The sequence below is a fragment of the Xenopus laevis genome, chromosome 8L (genome assembly GCF_017654675.1).
Source record: "Xenopus laevis strain J_2021 chromosome 8L, Xenopus_laevis_v10.1, whole genome shotgun sequence".
Classification (NCBI taxonomy): domain Eukaryota; kingdom Metazoa; phylum Chordata; class Amphibia; order Anura; family Pipidae; genus Xenopus; species Xenopus laevis.
The window spans coordinates 2,790,706-2,805,869 of NC_054385.1; the positions used below are offsets into that span (position 1 = coordinate 2,790,706).

General features: G+C 42.4%; 1 protein-coding gene across 15 annotated transcripts in view; it reads left to right on the forward strand.

Moving 5' to 3' along the window:
• cacna1b.S (calcium channel, voltage-dependent, N type, alpha 1B subunit S homeolog) overlaps positions 1-15,164 on the forward strand; it is a 99,592-nt gene that overhangs the window by 58,036 nt on the left and 26,392 nt on the right. For 6 of the 15 annotated variants that reach the window (XR_005963192.1, XM_041572301.1, XM_041572300.1 and 3 more), the window contains exons 14-27: positions 179-310; positions 713-785; positions 954-1,071; positions 1,357-1,424; positions 2,481-2,587; positions 4,340-4,402; positions 5,033-5,125; positions 9,209-10,036; positions 10,147-10,328; positions 10,826-10,949; positions 11,057-11,186; positions 11,883-11,942; positions 12,092-12,198; positions 12,721-12,732. Coding sequence is in view for 14 of the 15 variants with exons in the window: in XM_041572301.1 (XP_041428235.1) it covers positions 179-310; positions 713-785; positions 954-1,071; positions 1,357-1,424; positions 2,481-2,587; positions 4,340-4,402; positions 5,033-5,125; positions 9,209-10,036; positions 10,147-10,328; positions 10,826-10,949; positions 11,057-11,186; positions 11,883-11,942; positions 12,092-12,198; positions 12,721-12,732 (2,097 nt within the window). In the remaining variant the exon portion in view is untranslated. The remainder of the gene's footprint in view (positions 1-178; positions 311-712; positions 786-953; positions 1,072-1,356; positions 1,425-2,480; positions 2,588-4,339; positions 4,403-5,032; positions 5,126-9,208; positions 10,037-10,146; positions 10,329-10,825; positions 10,950-11,056; positions 11,187-11,882; positions 11,943-12,091; positions 12,199-12,720; positions 12,733-15,164) is intronic. The other 9 variants (XM_041572308.1, XM_041572312.1, XM_041572309.1 and 6 more) reach the window with 5 other exon arrangements.

Below are 15,164 nucleotides of genomic sequence, written 5' to 3' on the forward strand. Positions count from 1 at the left end.
CTGTTTCATGTGTTTGGGGGCCAGATTATTATATAATAATGGTAAAGCATTCTGTGGGCCATGAGGACCCATTGGAAGACCACATCTATCCCACATTTGGATGGCGCTGATACACTGAGAAACCCTTTTTTATAGTGATGTTGGAAGGAGTGACCATCAATATGTGATGTTCTTCTAGGTACTGGAACTCCTTAAGAAATCTGGTGGTGTCTCTTCTCAACTCCATGAAGTCCATTGTCAGCCTACTTTTCCTTCTGTTCCTCTTCATCGTGGTGTTTGCTCTGCTTGGAATGCAGCTATTTGGTGGACAGTGAGTGGTGTTTATATAACATTTGATTTTATAGCTAACAACCAAATACAATATACTCTGCCTAATGTTTTAGATGCCCTAGACACCGTAAAACAACGTAAAAATCAAAGCAGGCGTTTATTTTAGCTTTGAGGACCTTAAAATATGTTAATTTTTTTGCCAACTATGATTACAGATAGGACAGAGGCTCCTCATTCTCTTATGGAGAACCAGTAGACAGGGAGCCCATCGATATGACAATAAAATGAGGGGTTTGTTTACATACTCTATCCTCACACTCACCATAATAATCCCCTTTCCAGGCTTTTTGGGGTTTTCATGAGATGCCCAGATGGGTACTGCTGTTTCACCTTCCTACAGTCTTTTACCTGAAGAATCTGATGCCTTTTGTCTGCTTTGCAGGTTTTATTTTGAGGAGGAAACACGGAACACAAACTTTGACACCTTCCCTACTGCAATCCTTACTGTGTTTCAGGTTTGGCTTTGTCTTTGGATCTATATTCTACCTTTGTTTTATACCTGACTTGGCCTCATTTTTAAATACGGAGGGTTATTTTTTATTTTGGGGGGCTGATTAGAAACATTTTCTATACAGATTCCTTGGTACACATGGTAGTATAATTGTCTAACTTCTTTCCTACAGATTTTGACAGGAGAAGACTGGAATCTTGTCATGTATTTTGGCATCGAGTCACAGGGGGGTGTCAGCAAAGGAATGTTCTCGTGCATCTTTTTCATCGTTCTGACACTGTTTGGAAACTGTATCCTTTCAGGCTTAAGATGGACAGGCATCATTGCAAATACATACATGTCCGGACAAGGAAAGGGGCTCGTTAAGGGAGCTAATTACTTGATTTTACTTGGGACAGGAAGACAATCTCTTTAACAAAAAAAATAACTTCTACATCCTCTTTTAGGGCAATATGACTTTATATATCACATGTATCTCAATGGAAGAGGGTCTTCAATGGGGCCAAATAGGACCCCCTTGTGATGAAGCCATGATTTCATGGTAGAAGTTCTGTCCTTAACTGCAGAATGATTAGATACCCTTCTAAATGTCTTCTTGGCCATTGCTGTGGATAACTTAGCAAATGCACAAGAACTAACCAAGGTGAGACTAGAACACTGAGTGCAGCTTACAGTAGGGTTGGTTTGGTTGTGCTGCTACCACAGAGGCCCCCCTCACCCACCACAAACCCTTCCTTCCCCTGAGTGTGCACCATATATTTAGCTTTGCCACGATCAATGGAAGGAGGGCAGCGGGAGAGCAATGGTGGAGGGCAGGTGGGCATTGGGTCTTGGTAGGCTTCTCCGGTCGTTTTGTTCCCACCAGCCCAGTCCAACCCTGGCTTGCAGGAGGTGGGGGGAAAGTTTCTGTATCTCAGGTAGGTGGGACTGGAACATTCTAATGGTAGATTACAGGAGAAGGGGCAAGGTGTCTGTATCTCAGGTGGGTGGGAAGGGAACATTCTAATGGTAGATTACAGGAGGAGGGGCAAGGTGTCTGTATCTCAGGTGGGTGGGATTGGCACATTCTAATGGTAGATTACAGGAGGTGGGGCAAGGTGTCTGTATCTCAGGTAGGTGGGACTGGAACATTCTAATGGTAGATTACAGGAGAAGGGGCAAGGTGTCTTTATCTCAGATGGGTGGGACTATAGGGGTGGGACGGGAGACTGTAACTCTAGGGTGGGACTAGAACACTCTAATGCAGGGATCCCAAACCTTTTGAACCTGTGAGCAACATTCAGAAGTAAAATGAGTTGGGGAACAACACTAGCATGAAAAATCTTCTTGGGGTGCCTAAGAAGTGCAGTGATTGGCCATTTTTAGCCCCATGTGGATTGTCAACCTACATTGAGGCTCTGTTTGGCAGTACACCTGGTTTTTATACAACCAAAACTTGCCTCCAAGCCTGGAATTCAAAAATAAGCTCCTGCTTTGAGGCCACTGGGAGCAACATCCAAGAGGTTGGAGAGCAACATGTTGCTCACGAGCTACTGGTTGGGGATCACTGGTCTAATGGCACCTTACATAGAGAAGACCTAGGTAGTCTTTAACCAAAGCTGTTGGGAAGTGTATTTCTAAAACCTAAATTCAGGGCAGTTTAAAGAATACCTGCTGTATTCGGATGTGTATACTCTAATACTCCTGACATTTGTCATAGGATGAAGAAGAAATGGAAGAAGCCACCAACCAGAAGCTGGCGCTACAAAAAGCTAAAGAAGTGGCGGAAGTCAGCCCCATGTCCGCGACCAACTTGTCAATCACAGCGTAAGGATCAGACCCTACCAAAATTCGAATTCTGTTCCCACTTACAGGCCCTTTTATTGTACAGTCCGTAAAAAAAAAGATTTTAAAGGGAAAGTTAACAGTTTAGCATGATACACAGTGACAATGGAAGACTTACTGCATATGTTTGATTTTATTTGAATTACTGGTGCAAAAGGCAGAAGCAGATCAACTGCATAGCTGCTTATGTTACCTATAGATGCTACAAGGTTACATTTGCCCTTTTTTATTCACCCACATCCTACTCAGCGTGCATTGGTGCTGCCATATTGCATCCAATCTACCCACTGTACAAGCCTTATCAGTGCCTCTTCCAGGATCCCCTGCTAATACATCTCCTCCCCAAATACAGAATGTCCCCTACTTTAGCTTTTTGACTCCACAACGTTCTTGGTGTCCTAGAAAGCCGATAGAGTCAGAAATGATGGACGAGGCAGTTTATTCTCAGCCGGAGCCCAAACACATAGCTGTCCCCTCTGGCACTGAAATCACCGCTCAGGAAATGTCATAATGAGACAGGGCATCAGCTGGCACTCAGATGGGTCACACCAAGATGCCAGCGTAGATTCCAAACTCAACTGGCAGCTGGTGATTCCCAGCGAAATTCTAAATTGCCACCTAAGTACTTCTAGTGCTAGAAATATAAAGAGGGATAAGGACTGCTGGATATAAGGGAGAGGAGAATGGTAACTGCACTTTAATATATTCCCCATGAAGCCCTCCGCATGAGGTTGCCCCTGTCTCATAAATAATCCCCGTCGGCAGCAATGGAAACTCCATTGGCAAGGGCACTGGGCTACCGATTTAATGGCAAGTCGCGCTGCTAGCCTGCAGAGCTAGCAGTCTAGGAAGTTGTTTTGCTTTTCTTTTCTTTTTTTTTTATAAAGTTGTGTTCCTCTCCTTGTTTTCTTAACCCTTTCATTGCCAGGCAATGTTCCAATATGCGGGTGTGAGACAGCAGGGATCGATTATAGAACGTTAGGTGGCAATATCGACAGTCGGAGCTCTCTGCCTCGTGAATGTCAGATTGAAATGCAATACCGAGGCAGAGAATATCATACTCGTGGGCCAGAGCCCAGGCATGAAGGGGTTAACCAATAGAAGAATTTCCTTTGCCTTTTCCAACCCTTGTCTTTTTCTTACTTCCCCTTGACATCCTCCTCAGTCATAAATGTGAGCTGCAGAGGCTTGCATCCCAGGGCAAAGCTCCGCCCTCTCCCATGAACCTCTACATTTTCCCCGTATTTCCGTCCCTCATATTTCTACTCTTCAATTTTAAATACTGGACCCCCATTAAAGTGGAATGCTCCTGGGAAAAAATGCAGTGCTCGGAGGAGCACCGGTTTCAGCATGGCACTGTGCATTTTTCCTAATCCTCCTCTTTAAAGCTGGAGGTCCGGGCCTCCCTTCTCATTGAACCTTAATTTTGTTACCATCTACTCTTCCAATTCTTCTGCATTAGTTTGACCCTCTTTAAATGATATTTTTTCCTTTTAATTTGACACCTTATTTCTCTCCCCCCCTCCTCCATGTTTCTTTACTCTTGGCTCTTCTCCCCCCCTGGTGGAGCACATCATCAACGTTTTACTCCTTCTTTTATTTCATTGCCTGTCCCTGTAGCTTTGCAGCCCCTCTGGAGTGGAGTAAAACATTGCTGGAGTTCTTCCCGTGTACACGTTTAGTTTCTAGTTTTGATATATTTTATTTCTCACTTTTTTTTTCTTGCATGTGCAGTTTTGTAAAGCAAACTCAAGGTGCAATATCTCGGAGCTCGTCCGTCTCCAACGTAAATTCACCGTGAGTTGCCCTCTGTTACGATATTCACTGTGTGGACTGATTTATTTACTACCTCTACTTACATAAATATATATATATACACAGAGCATATATATATACCTCTAAATCTCTTCCCCCATTAACCAGACATTCACATTTTTCCTGTGGGACCCAAGTGTTGTACGCGAGGTCGACCAATGAGAATGTCCCTCTTCGCTTGAATGAACGAGACCTGTGCACTGCTAATAACCTCCCCGATAATTCTCTTTGGCGCTTCCCATCTTCCTTTCATTCCCCCCCCTTTCTTCTTTCTCTTTGGCTTTCACTTCTCCCAAATGTGCATATCACCTTTCTAGCGTTTGACTAAGGAAGGTATTTTATTCAAAGTGCTCGAAGCCAGAAGCATTACTGTGTGCCCAGAGCATGCCAACATTTTGCCCTAAAGCTATGGGGTACTGTAGACAATTAGCTATACCGCAAGAGTAACCCTATGTATTAAATAAGCATACTGTCACTTTAAGGAACTGCAGTTGGATGTTCTTAAGCTTCAGCAGGCACTTTGTATAATATTGCCCCCATAACCTCCCCCTAATGCCTTTAATGTGATCTGTGTGTATCGCCCTCATTTGTGTTTTTTCTTTTTGTGATAAGGAATGTGTCGCTCCCCGCGGGTATTAAAACCCAACTCTCAGCCTGGGAGCTGGCGCCCATCTATGGCCGACATCTGCATGCCATGGATCCTTGGTATCTGCAGTTACCGTTGTTTTTTGTTGTGTTTTTTTATGTGTGTGTCTGTGTGTAAGGGGAGGGGGGTCACATTTGTGTCCATTTTTGCTATGTATCAAGAGTCTGGATTGGTCAAGTTTACTTCATTGAATCTGCCCCAATTGTTTTGAGCCTGAACTCCCAGTTTTTGGAAGTTACAGCTGCCTCCCAGCAACCGTGCTGATTGTGTATGGGAGCAGCAGATGAGCCCTATTTGTCCTTGCCTGGGTCATGATACATAGCCTGGGATGTCTCCACTTGTCTGTCATCTTTCTCTGTGACTGTCAGTTCCATTGCCGTTTGTGTCATTTTTGTTGCAGCTATGCCCCGAGATTCAGTGATGTCACAATGTCAATCTGTGTCACCTTGTTTCATTCTTTGCCAGTGACACCACAATGTCAATCTGTTAGTTTTTATTTTTTATGTTTTTGTCAAATAACTCATCTTCAGGGCTGAAATGGTGATCTAAACCCACTTGCCTGAATCAGGGGGCCCAATCTCTCCATCTCTCGCATACTAGACCGGAGGCAGCTCCACATCAGTGACATAACCCCCACCCCCAGCTGTTCCACATTCTACGTTCCCTACAACAGGATGAAAAAGAGCAAAAAGACCCAGCAGGTTCAACAAGCAGCTGTTATATAATAGTAGATAAAGGGAAAGAAATATTCACTACAATGGAAGAAACAAAGGCAGCGGGGGTTTTTTTGCCTTCTGCTACAAAAAAAAAGTGGCTTTTACAGAAACGCAGTAATTTCTCTTCCCTCTAATTAGACTGACAGTATATAAAGAAGACAAATAAATATTATCAACTCTTTGAGGAAACACTTTCATTTTTTTTTTTTAAAATAGAACTGCCCACCCTCTCTGTGATCATTTGCCCTAGCAACCTGCAGGTGGTGTTAAAGGGACTGAATGGAAAGAGAAGTCATTAAAAAAATTATAAAACCAATAAAAAATATAAGCCGGCAATCAATCGGTTTTCTTGCTGCTCCAGTCACTAACCTCCTATCTTGTTAGATATGGTTTACATCATGATGGCACTGGTAATGTCAAGGGATTCCCACAGGTTGGTTTGATTGAGCCATCATGATGTCACTAGGGTCTAGGGATTGGTGCAGAATGGATAGTTTGCTCCATCCCAATGTCACTTGTAATATTAAGGGGTTCCCACAGAGTGGTTGGTTTGAGCCATCATGATGGCACTTGCATTGTTAATGGGTTCTCATAGCATGGCTGGTTTGAGTCATTATGTTATGTTGGTATTATCAAGTAGTTCTCCTAAAATAGTTGGTTTGAGCCATCACAATGTCACTTTTAATGTCAAGGGATTTCCAAAGGGTGGATATTTTACTCCAACACATTGTCACTTGTAATGTCAAGGGATTCCCAAAGGGTGGATGGTTTCAGCCATCATAATGTCATTTGTAATGTCAAGGGATTCCCAAAGGGTGGATATTTTACTCCATCACAATGTCACTTGTAATGTCAAGGGGTTCCCACAGAGTAGTTGGTTTGAGCCATCATAATGTAATCTTGTAATGTTAAGGGGTTCCAACAGAGTGGATGGTTTGAGCCATCATAATGTCACTTGTAATGTCAAGGGATTCCCAAAGAGTTGATATTTTACTCTATTACAATGTCACCTGTAATGTCAAGAGGTTCCCACAAAGTGGATAGTTTGAGCCACCATAATGATACTTTAAATATGAAGGAGTTCTCACAGAGTGGTTGGTTTAAGCTGTCATGATCTCACTTGTAATGTCTAGGTTTCCACAGAGTGATTGGTTTGGGCTCATAATTGCTCTTGTAATGACAAGGGATTCCCACAGATTGTCTGGTTTGAGCCATCATGATGGCATTTGTAACGTCAAGGGAATCCCACAGAGTTGTTGGTTTGAGCTATCATGATATTAATTGTAATGTTTAGGGGTTCCCAAAGGGTGCTTGGCTTGAACCATCACACTTTTAATGTCAAGGGGTTCCTACAGAATGGTTGGTTGTGAGATAGCAAACACTGCGTATCTTGACAGCGCTATATAAATAAATGATGATGATGATGATCATGATGCCACTTTTAATTTCAAGGGCTTCCTGGAAAGTGGTTGCTTTAAACCATAATAATTCCACTTGCGACATTATGGGATTCCCACAGGGTTACTAATATGAGTGATATGTATAAGATCTGGTTATTTCTCCCATGTAGCCATGACAGCAGAATCTGTGCCCCACAATGATGGACAGTTGGAGACGTTAAACCCACGGTGTATTTATAAATGACTGGCATGATATGCCCCGGTGGCAGAAGTGGGATTCGTTTTGACGTAACTGAAATAAGTTGAATGTTTTCCATAGTGTGGGGTTATCAACCTACAAACACTTGTCTGCCAGATGATGAAGTGTTTATATAAAACGCAGAGATGGCCGGAGGCTTTTCTCACATAGAACAGTATTTTGGTGGCGGTATGTTGTTTGAAGGACTGGAAATTGTGTTTCTTCCTTGTTTTCCTTAATAAATCTCACAGCCACAGTTTTATTTAGTCTGCTGAGAATTATATACATTTGGAGAGAATATTCCTGCCCAGTATCACCTCCATTCTTGTCCTCGCCAAACCCACCTGGCTCCTCTTTCACAGTGGATTACAGCCTAATCCAGTTTTATCCAATTTAACTCTCAGGTGTGAACATTCTCGTGGGTGTGTGATGTTTTAGAGGGGGAGTCTGACTTCTATAGAGGAAGAGCCTCGAAGACGCCCGGGAGCAGCTAATTGCACTGTCCTCGTTAAAGAAGCCAGCATTGCAAAAATAGTCCTCATCAGTATGCAAATTAGCCTGTGCTTCCCAGGCTCCCGCTGGCTCTGAAATCCCCAGCATTCTGCTCTTTCCCCGTGTGTTGCTGTTGTGTAGTGCAACTCATCACACAGCAGGAAGCATATACAGCTACAAGACCATCTGTGTGTGTGTGGGGGGGGGGGATATTGCTAACCTTACAGTTGTAGGTCTTAAGGTTAATTGTTTAAAAATAATATCTTGAAACCACAAACAGACGATAATTGGTTTAGAACCATAAAGAAACCCAACACCAATGCACTTTAAAGGCTTACCTTGCCCATGAAAGTCAGGTAATGTCTACCTAAAAGCTGTCCAGGCTGCGTTTCTGGGCAGGATTGTTTACCAGCCAACATTAAATCAATTCTCAGCTTTTTTGCTGTGACTTTTATCGCCTTTGCCTTTCCCACAAGGAGCTTTTGCGGCAGATTCCTTTTGCAGAGCAAGCTCATTAGGGCTAAGCCTCGGACTGTGCCAAATTGTCTGCCAAAAGCACCGAGGCATGTGGCTTTTCCGGGACTCCTCCGTCAACAAATTTTTTTTTGTTAATGTGCTTAACAACCCACACTCCCCCCCATTCAGGCAAAGGGTTAATCACTTTTCCTTAACTCATTAGTTACTGGGCTCAAGGACATGGTGGTCCCAGGAAATGTAGCAGAGCTGTACCAAGGACATTTTTCTATTCATTGACACATGGACAGATGCTGCCTCTCAAAATCATCCCTGTGTTTTTGTAGAGGGGGGAAAGCGCCTAACAGGGGGAAGTAGATATGGGGTTCAACCCAAACCTTGTAGGATACAGCATTATGAACCAAGAGTTGCTCAGTTGCGGTTCTTCATTCTCATGCTCGTAGTTGTTCATTCTGAAATGTCCTGCAAGGCAGAGAAAGTTTCTAATTGTATTGTTAGCTTTTTAACCGTTCCCACCTCTTAGTTCTTGGCACTGTAACCTTTAACCTTTCAAACGTGTCCTTTAGTGAGTTTCTGCTTCTGTCTGTCCATGTTTTATTCATTTTGTAAACCTTCATGCCTTCCACCCACCGCTTCAAATGATCACACACCTTCATCATAGCACCTGTTGGTTCCTTCTCTACTGACACCACCCCAGCTAACGTCCTCCTTTCTGCTTTTCTAACATCTTTGCCTTTGGTCTAATACTTAACACTTGTTTTTAATCTCTTAGAAATGTATTGACCTTGTCTTCTTCTGCCCTTATTTTCTTTCCTTCTGTAGCAAACAGCAGAATTCCACCAAGTGTCGCTCTGTGTGGGAGCAGCGAGCCAGCCAGATTCGAAAGCACAATTTCAACGCTAGCAGTGAGGCCCTCTACAGCGAGTTGGAACCTGAGGAACGGCTGCGCTATGCCACCACCCTACAGCTAAGGCCTGATATGAAGAGTCATATGGACCGGCCACTTTTGGTTGAGCCACAGGACTCAACCGAGACAAAAGATGATAGCCCAGATCCCCCAGCTCCAAATGAAATAGACCCAGTTCCTGGTGTGACTTCTGAGCCCTCGGCGCGTAAACCGCACCGGCACCGTGATCGAGGCAGTGGAGAACCCAATGGTGGAGGGAGAGAGAACGGTAATCATAATGGAGATTCAGCAAGTAATGACAGAGAGGAGCATCAACGTCAACATAGGAGTCACAGCAAAGAAGGTGAAGGAGGTAAGGAAACAGGAAGGGGAGAGAGGAACCGCAGTCAGGAAAGGGGGAAGCGACACCATAGAAGGGCATCCCCTGAGGACGGGACAGAGAGAGAGCATCGGCGACACCGTAATCATCGCCATTCAGCAGACAGGCAAGGCAAAGAAGGCAATGGCCAGCCACCCTCTGGGGGTAAGGGTGAAAGAAAGTCCCGGCACAGGGGTGGTGGTTCAAGATCTGGAAACAGAGAGGGGGATGGAACTTACAGAGGAACTGGGGAGAATGGAGATGAGTCTCAAAGGTCACGGCATCGCAATAGACATAAAGCACTCTCTACATATGACACAGAAGACAAGAAGGAGAACAAAGATGGTGAATCAGCAGAAAAAGAGCACCGCAATCATAGGCCAAGGTAAGTTCTCAGGAAGTTGATCAGGATGGTCTATAAACCTGACAGAGGCAACAGACAAATGCTGATGGGATATCCAGATGGGCATAACTATCACTTTTTTTTGGCTGCAGGGAAAACCGCAATGAGTCGGAGCTTCCACCTGGTGGGTTGCAGCAGTTGACTGAGCAGCCAGAAGATGCAGATAACCAGAAGAATGTCAACCGCATGGCACTGCCCCATCCAGACCGAAGCAGCACCATCAATATTCCGGTGACCATCACGGCACCACCTGGAGAAAGTGCTGTCATACCAAGTACGGCTGGATTTCTCTATTACAGGGATAGTGAGTGGGGCTTTTTTAGTGATCTGTACCCTGTAGCCCTGCCATTATAACTGGTGGCAGAGGAGGTTTATCAGTTCTAATATTATACATATTATTTTGGAAAAGAACATTTCACTGTACTTAACACTTCAGACAAAACTGTCCTTGTTCCTATTTTGGTTAAAGAAGTTTGACGGAACTCGTCAACTGAAGCTTTGAAGGATATGGAGTCTTTATATAGAAGTCTTTATTTAGATTCACACTTCATTAATTGGCTGTATATTTAGCAAGACAATGACTTTTCCCATAAGGCCATACTTAGCATGCATATCTTAATGTGCATTCCTCCTATGTACATTTGTATTTACACATATGGGTGGTGGCCCCCAGTTTGTTTCCCTTAAATGCACAGTAAAAAGGTATAATATATCGTGCACATGTCGTCTTCTTCTTTGATGTTGTTTCATGTGGCTCTCACTCTCTTGCAGTCAATAATGTGGATTTCGATGGGAAGTCTGAGGAGAAGAAGGAAATGGAAGACGATCTCACCAAGAATGGTCCCAAACAGATCTTGCCTTACAGTTCCATGTTCATCTTTAGTACCACCAATCCGTAAGTAGTTGCACCTGATGCGTTACAACTCACGTAGGGACAGGCATACAGCACATACATGGCACTCATTCTCATATATAACGGTCTCTTTTCCTTCCACCCCACAGAGTCCGTCGTCTCTGCCATTACATTGTCAACATGCGGTACTTTGAGATGGTCATCCTGGTAGTGATTGCACTGAGCAGCATTGCCCTGGCCGCAGAAGATCCGGTGCAGGCCGACTCACCCCGCAATGATGTGGGTATAAAGTTGTAGTAGAATTTATTCTTGTTTATTTGTATTGTATATAGTGTTTCTGAATGCTACACCATGTGATGCTAGTGTCTCTTTAAGTCCCCCTCCGTTCTCTAACAGTTCTACCTTACTTTACTGCTGAAATTCTAGCTACTGTATCTTTATAACAGAACGTAAGGTGGGGCTAAATTCCACTGCCTGGATCCTGCACCCATTCTGGAGCCCCGCTGTGCCTATCTGGATGCACACATTTTCCTGCTGCAGGATTAAAGGGCATCATTTATAATTGATTATGAACTGGTATAATCACTAGAGGGCCTTGTGATGCAGCCGGGAGCACACAACATTTACATGCAAGGCTTTTGCAGAGCTCACTTAATAAACAATGAGCCGCTGCTTGAAAGGGGAATTAACTCCGTGGCTGAGTTGGTTTTAGTGATCAGTCACAACTGACCTATCCTGCCTGTCTGACTTTGGAATGGTTCAGATAACGTTCTTCAGAATGTCAGGGACAATCTTGACTTTATTTCTCTTCACCCTGTGACTTTCCAGCTGTTTCCCAACTAGAACTCTCTGCATCCAGTGACAGCAGTAGCCACGTGTAGCTTGGGAACATGCTGACCATCACTAACATAATATATAGAGACTCGTATTTTCAACTCTTCATTTCCATTCAACTGTGTCCATTCTACTTTTCAGGTTCTTAAATACATGGATTATATATTTACTGGAGTCTTCACCTTTGAGATGGTTATTAAGGTAAGAAAGGGAGACCTATAACAGACAGCTAGACCCCTGCCTAGACAAGCCCACCGTCTTTCAAACAAGGCAAATACAAAGTAATTGTATGCCTAACTAAAAGAAAAGACTATCACTTTAACAATATTTCCTTAATTTTCTTTGCAAAGATGATTGACCTCGGGCTGCTGCTTCACTCGGGATCTTATTTTAGAGATCTGTGGAACATTTTGGATTTCATTGTGGTCAGCGGCGCCCTGGTGGCCTTTGCGTTCTCGTAAGCATTCTTTCTTTCTATTCCTGTGGGTAATAAACTGGAAGGGAAATATTATTTAGCAACCATAGGGGTGTTTTGTTCCATTAGCTCCAATGAAAGGGAGAAAGTTGCGTCTCTACTACAACTCATATCATTTATTGGGAATCATTTCTTGTATTGACATTGGGACCTGTTGTTTTGCACGTAACATAATGTCGAAAAAATGGGAGACTTTTGTTATATAACAAGCCCCAATAAGCGCCATAGTCACCGATAGATCTTTCCAGAAGGCAGGAGGGTATCCCTGATGGTGGTTCATACTTCATTGAGAAGTCAGCCAGAGTCTTCCTAATCCCATTCTGGGCACCCATACAATATATTTGTATATTTATTGAGTTGTATGCATATTATATGAAATCTCACTGATGTGAAATGGTGATGAAAATGATTGCGGTTTTCCACGTTGCAATTTTTTGTAAAATGAACTGATTCTAAGTTTTTCTTTGTTTCCCCTCCTTTGCTGGAATCTCTCACACTCTGTAGGAGTTTTGTTGGGTAAATTGAATCTCCTTTCTCTGCACATACAGCACTGCTCTGTATGGGAGCACATGTTTTGTTTTCAAACAACCCATAATGTAGACACATTACATCCTCCCTTTCCATATCCACCCACCCAGAATTAGAGAAACACGTCCTTCGTCCCATCACAAGAGTCAGCTCCAGAGTAACGTTCTAGGTTCTTATCTCCTTCCTTAGTAATTCATCATCAGAATTATTTAATAAACTGACTTATCACATGTCTCAACACGAGAATAAGGTTCTTAAAAGAAAACAAATCTCATGGAAAACACTAACTCTAGAAATAGGTTATAGGTTAAGGAATTATATCCTTAATTACAAACTCATCTATAGACTTCTCTACAAAGGAGAATACTTTCTTCTTAAGTGATTCCTTCCAACAGTCAACTGCAGAATAAGGTTCAGCAGAAGACAATAACTCATCCCAAATATCAAGTCCAGAATAGAGAGAGGGTTATCTCCTTTTTAATAATTCGTCATCAGAATGAATCCCAGAAGGAGAAATAAAGTGACTTATCAACTTCCTATAAAGAAAAAATACAACTCTAGAATAAATGTTCAAGATCATGAAATCATCTCCTTCCAAAGGAGAAATATAACCTCCCCAAATGACTTATCATAGAGTGTAGGAGAAAACTGAAGTAACACCTTAAGGTTTTAGAAGATGAAACCATCTCCTTCCTAATTCATTATTATTAATTCCAGAAAGAAGTCACTTAAGGGTCAACTCCAGAATGAAGTTCTAGAAAGAAAAATAACCTTCTTTTGAATCATTTCAAAAGTCAACTGCAGAATAAGGTCCACAAAAGAGAAACAAGGCTCTAGAAAGAAAAATGAAGGTTGAGCAAGATGATAACTGTGATGCTTGGCCAACAAAATGTTACACCTATATGGACTCTTGCTGTTTTAAATTATATGAAAAATCTTTACAACTGTACAGTTGGCCAACCCAACTTCTAGAAACTAGCAAAAATACATTTGGTATTATACTTCAGTTGAGATTGGCGAGCACTATCTCGGACGTCCTGGAAGAAATCGATGGTTGATGCCTTGACCTCAAGTTTTGTTGACGTCTAGTCTTCCCCTTAGGTTCTAATACCAGCTGAAAAATGCAAAACACTTTGGTTTAGGACTGATAATGTTGGATACATTATTTCATTGAATGGAAAAAAAAATCCATATTGTCAATAAATTGTCTTCGTGTAGACCAAGCCACACGTCTTCCACAAAACAATCATTTTTCTATTTAAATTGATTATAGGCATCAGTTTTTGGCCTGTACAGATGTTTAAAAGTCATTGGAGACTGCAACATATATTCAGTTATCCACATCACAAGTTAATGTCATTGATTCAAGATGCACGATAGTATGAATATTGGAAAACCCTGGTACCCCATATCTTGAAATCCAGCTTGCTAAATCATTTGCACTACCTCTTTGTGATTTAATCCTACATCTATAGGAAAATCTAGTCAAGGAAGAATCACGGCATGCTAGTTTTATCGATTCTTCCTATCCATTTGCGTTTTGAAATCATTTCCTTGAACTGTCCAAGATGACACTTAGTATTTCACTGTAATGTGAAATAGTTCTGTCAATATGCCACCTAACCCCCTAATCATTCCTCACTCATATCCCCCCAATACCTGTGTTGTGATGTGTATGATACATATTTGTAGCCAAGGCAAACCTTACATGCCACTGACTTGCTACAGAGTCTACCATATTGCAAAAATTGGTGTCATGTAACAAGTTGTCCAGTCCCTGTAGAGTTCATCTAAAAAGGCTGATACCTTTCTTTTGGTATCATGGGCACAAGCCCAAAATATAGCAGATTTTTCTACTGGGGCAACAAAGACTCATTTGTCCAATGCAACCCAACACAGGTATTTTACAGAAATAGATCTGCATGCCTAACATAGGTTCCGCATGATGCATGTTTTCTATTGGACAGACACAAACAGAAGCAACACAAGGTTTGGTAACGTGGTGGGCATTGGGTTTTGTGGGGCATGGCTTCAGTAGGATGTCCAATAAATCCTTGTCAACTGAAATAGACAAGCCACAGGAACATCTATGTAAAAGTTCTAGCTCCATTGAGCTTACAATCTTCTTTAATGACACTTGAGATCCTGTTTTTAGAATAATACATCACATCCCAGCCCACAGCAAGTCATTGCACCATCTTGGTATAATGGAAATGCTACGTGGTGAGTGGATAATTACTATTCTCTTCAGTCTTGTCTAAACTTTATCTTGGGCTGACTGGTTTAAATTTATATAATTTACAATAGCCCCCTATTTTCAGGGTTATAATCCCCATACAGAAAAGTAGCAGGAGATTTAGCCTAGAGGACCTTGTCTGGTATAATTTAAAATAAGACCAGCTCAACAGGGCTGTACATAA